At 38.7% G+C, this 4,880-nt stretch overlaps 1 protein-coding gene across 1 annotated transcript in view; it reads right to left on the bottom strand.

Annotated features, from left to right (window-relative positions):
- Window positions 1–1,462: 1,462 nt before the first annotated feature.
- The window catches only part of Ccr3 (C-C motif chemokine receptor 3), a 10,704-nt gene continuing 7,286 nt past the window's right edge, over window positions 1,463–4,880 (bottom strand). Inside the window, exon 2 of the mRNA XM_028781788.1 lies at window positions 1,463–4,564. Coding sequence (XP_028637621.1) covers window positions 3,474–4,553 — 1,080 coding nt within the window. The 5' untranslated portion in view covers window positions 4,554–4,564 and the 3' untranslated portion in view covers window positions 1,463–3,473. The remainder of the gene's footprint in view (window positions 4,565–4,880) is intronic.

The following is a 4,880-nucleotide window of genomic DNA, read 5'->3' as shown; positions in this document are numbered from 1 at the left end:
TTGTTCCAGGTCAGAGGGTAAATTTATGGCAGGAAACTTCTAATGTTGTGAGGATGCCTGGGTCTTAATATCCAAACAGAAGCATAACTTTTTATATTCTAGTGTAATTCTAAGACTTATTTATTTTTAACAAGAAATGTGTTTCCATGACTCAAAATCCATAACAGACAAAAGGTCACACCACTTTTTCTGTTCTTTAGCCAACTGTATTTCTCTTAAAGCCAGCCACTGGCAATGGTTTCATATGTTTTCTATAGAATGGCACATGCATCTAAAAGTAACAGTGTGTGTGCCTGCATGTGGGGATGTGCATGCGCATGTGTGTTCCAAAGTCTGTATGTTGACAGCTTGGTCCCCAGAATGGGACTATTGAAAGTCAGGCATTAAGGAAGTTGAGCTGGTAGAATGTCTTTTAGTCAGTGAAAGACTGCTTCCAAAAGGGATTGTGGGACCCATATGCTCTTCTTAGATCATATGTAAGTGGTTTTCTCCAACACATGCTCTCCACTGTTACGAGAGGCCCAAAATTTAGAGCTGTTGAGTCTTGTCATGGAATCTCTAGTTGCATAATCTCAATTTACCTCTTCTTTTTATAAATGACTGCAGATATTTCACTGTAGTAATACAAGCTGAGCACACTATTTTTTTTTCAGACATAGATTTCTTTTAGTGCTTCAACGCTTTCTTCATGCTGTGCCTTGGTCAGATTCTCCTTGGTGTGTTTCTCACACTTGTTCCCACCTGCTAATCTTATCTTTCCTCCATTCTTGACTCACTTCCTAATTTACCACCTTGGGTAGTTCTGGGGTTTCCGAACCATCTTCTATGCATTGCCATATCTTTCTAATGCCTACGGTTGAGTGTCTTATCGCCTGAACTCTTCAGTAGACTTTTTTGCCTTCTTAGCAAAGCTTGAGATCTTTTGACTGAAATTATGACCCGTCCTGATCTGTCCATCCCATATTTCTTTCCACTCCTGGTGTACCCTTTCCCTCTCCCCATTGAATTGCACATTCTACAAATCCTTTCTCTTTTTTTATTCAGTAATTCATTTTTATGCACTTTACATCCTGATCACAGCCTCACTCTTTCCTTTCCTCCCATTCCCACCGTTACAAATCCTTTCTTCCATTGCTTCTTCCCTTCTCCCCAGAGAAGAGGCGCCCCTTTACACTAGATTCCTTTGTTCCTCTTTATCCTACATGACTGAGGTCTTATGAGGAAATGGTTCATGGTTTTTTTCTCACACATTGTATTCCTCACTTAACCCAAAGCAGTGTTTTTACATCCCATTCCTGAAGCTTAACAGGCAGGTGTTAGATGAGCAGCTGGTAGGTTTATGACACATTGTCTACATCTTCTCTAGAAAATGACAAATTGTTGTGCTAACTTATCTTCAACAAATACATATTCACCTCAGATAAGGATACAATTATAAACCAAAACAATGATTCCACCAAAGTTCAATTTAGCAAACCAATGAGTTTATTGAGCCTACTTAATGAGCATTATTGAAGGGATACTTTTTTAAAAAGTGAGTTACCCTCAAACAGCTGTCTCATCACAAAATTTTATCCCATCACAAATAATAACTTCATGAAAATGCAATCATGGAGTCACACTTTTAAGTGACTCTTCCAATCTTATGTATCTTTGTCATGAAAGATCATGGGAGCAAGATCATGTGCATGTTACAGCAGAAGAGAGGAATGGTTGGAACACAAGATGATGGTACTGTGGCCCTAGATTTCCTTCTACTGTGGAGTATCAGTAGCTATGATAGCATCACTACTGTCTAACCTCTACATTGGTCTGCTCAAATAGCTGTCATGGTTATTAGACCAAGGTAATCTCTACTTCCAAAATAACCACAAGATGACCATGTTATACCCAGAAGAAAAGTGCCATATTACAAACACAAGTTAAGTAAAGGCTTAGAAGTTATATCCATAAAAGGCTATAATCAACAGAAAGAGAAGGAGTGAGAGAAAGGTACCTGAGGCATATTCACTCCAGTTTTTCCTCATTCATTTTTGTGTCTCTCACAGCTTCTAGTTCAGAGTACTAAATACATATACTCAAGAAAGGTTCTACTGTATAAAACCGATAGACTGATAGAACTGTAAGTTCCTCCTATAGTAATGTTTCAGATAGACTAACGTATCTTATCAACTGACCATAATGACATATAATCTTATCATAAACATCTAAAGGGCCCATATACTCCTCCCACAGCACTTGTGAAATTCTCAGTTTCAATTGTTGAGTCTCTGAAAGCATCACGGTAACAACATAATTCTAAAAGTGTGATCTTGGGACAAGTATTGTGGCCATCACCGTGGAACCTGTTGTTGATACTCAGGCCTCACTTCGAACATAAATCATAAGCTCTGGGGTGGTATTGTAAGTCCACATTTGAGTTCAGAGAGCACCTCCTGAGATTTCTAGGGTTTTGTGTGCCAGAATAATGAACTCATAGATAATGATAGACATACAGAATACAAGTAGGCTAATGATCTGGGAAAAGACAGACACCCAAAAGCACTCTATCATATGAATTCTTATCATTCGTGGGTAATTTGCATAGTGCCAACTTCTTCCTGTGTGATGTCATGGACTTTTCTTGGACATGCTCTATTTGGTATGTGAGGGCAGGTGAAAAGAGGTTTCCAGTCTTACTTATTTTATCTGTTAATCTTAATGCCTATCTCCAAATTTCAATTCTTCTCCTATAATAGGAGTCATCTGTGCATGTGTCAATATACCCTCCAGGTACTTATGATGTCAAGTCTAGGAAGAATTGACGATAGCACCACACCTGGACTTCTCAATACAGATGACCACAGCCTATTTTTTCAACATAAAACTGGCATTTAGGAGGACAATGTGTTCCTTCCAAGATGCTCTCAGTCACTAATATAAAATACTATTTCATTTGACTTTTAAGAAAAATTAAACAAGATATAACATCCAGTCTCCTGCAAAAGCAATAATTCATTTACAAATGCTAATAATAATAATAATGAAAGAGAAAAAAAGAAAGCCATTCATCAAGAAGAAGAAAAAACCTACTCATGTTAGGAAATAAAGTAAATGCATTTTGTGAAACATTTCACTGATGTAAAAAAAAATTGGCTAAAGTAGAAGTTTAAATACTTTTTAAACCTTCCTACTTGTCCTGAATGGATTACTTAACATTTAAGTGAATCAGAACATATGCAACTCTTTAGAGAATCAAGAAAAGCTGTTCTTTTCATATTGGGTGAATTGTCAACTGGCCAGCACATGACCTCTAGTAATGACCTTGAGGGTCCATGAAGACATTCTGGAGTCATTATGTGTGATTTGGGTCTTTGAGAGCATCAGCGTTGCATGGAAAGTACAAATGACTGAGCTAGAAGTCGTTGTGACTGACTTAATGTGTTTGCTTCATCTTCCAATCCATAGAGTGAGAGACAGTTTTCTCTGCCCACCTAAAACACCACAGAGACTTCTTGCTCCCCAGTTGATGGGGAGACAGAGCTTGTTCTTTCCATTTTCTCACCAGGAAGAAATGGAATATATTTTCCCAGGTAGATTGCCACATGTCTGTGGAAAAAGACCCGAAGGTGTTTCCGGAACCTCTCACCAACAAAGGCATAGATTACTGGATTGATACAGCAGTGGGTGTGGGTAATCACCTCAGTCACCTGCATGGCCAGGTCCAGGTGTTTACTCTCCTGACAACTGGTCTCCAAAAATGTGCTGTGAAAAGCAGAAAGAAGGAGAACCAGGTTGTACGGAGTCCAAAAAATAAAAAAGACTATCATAACAACAAAAATAAGCCGTATGGCCTTGTGTTTCTTTTTATTGGGGCATCTCAGCAGAGTTTTAATGATTCCTGAGTAGCAGATAACCATGATGAGGAGAGGAAGAGCTAGACCAAAGATGTTCATTCTTAGAGCATGGAAACGCTTCCAACTGTCTTCTTCACCCTCTGGGTAGCGAGGACTGCAGGAAAGCTCTCCTAAGTTGTCTTGGGACTCATGAAAGATAAATTCAGGCAATGCTGCCAGTCCTGCCAGGCCCCAGGTGATGACGCTGGTGATAGTAGCAAAAGTCACAGTTCGGGCTCGAAGGGCAAACACAGCATGGACAATAGCCAGGTACCTGTCAATTGTCAGCAGGATGATGAAAAAGATCTCACTGTACAAAGCCAGGTAATAAAACCCAGAGAGAATTTTACACATGTAGTGGCCAAATCCCCACTCATTCCACAGAACATAGTGAATCCAGAATGGGACAGTGAAGAGAAAGAGAAGATCAGACATTGCCAAGTTGAGCAGGTAGATATTAGTCATGATTTGTAGCTTCCTGTACTTTATGAGGATCAACACGACCATTATGTTGCCCAGGAGGCCGATGATGAACACCAGGGAGTACAGTGGAGGTAGGAGCCATGACCCCAGCTCTTTGATGCTGACTTTTTCACATGGCGGTGCCCACTCATATTCATAGGGTGTGGTCTCAAAGCTTTCAACGACAGTCTTGATTTCATCTGTGTTGAATGCCATTCTACTTGTCTCTGTGATAGAAAATAAAAATAAAGAAACAATTAACCATGTGAAACATATCGCTTGATTGTTCATTAAGACATTCAAGGTAGAATTTGTTCAGTACAAATGTCAAGATATATCTGAAATGCTATGAATAGGGGGCCAGAAAAAAAATCTCTGTAGCTCTCAAAGTCATCATGACTCATAATAGAAGAGAAAATAGAAATGCTATGTGTATTTTAAATTATGTAAAAAGTACACTTAAAAACTTCACATTTTAAATTTATGTAGTTTGTTTACTTATTTTTTTTTTTTTTATTGGATGATTTATTTACATTTCCTATG

This window comes from Grammomys surdaster, unplaced genomic scaffold, assembly GCF_004785775.1.
Source record: "Grammomys surdaster isolate TR1022 unplaced genomic scaffold, NIH_TR_1.0 546, whole genome shotgun sequence".
NCBI lineage: Eukaryota > Metazoa > Chordata > Mammalia > Rodentia > Muridae > Grammomys > Grammomys surdaster.
The sequence above is the reverse complement of the archived record's forward strand: the minus strand, read 5'-3'. Positions and strand labels throughout refer to the sequence as shown.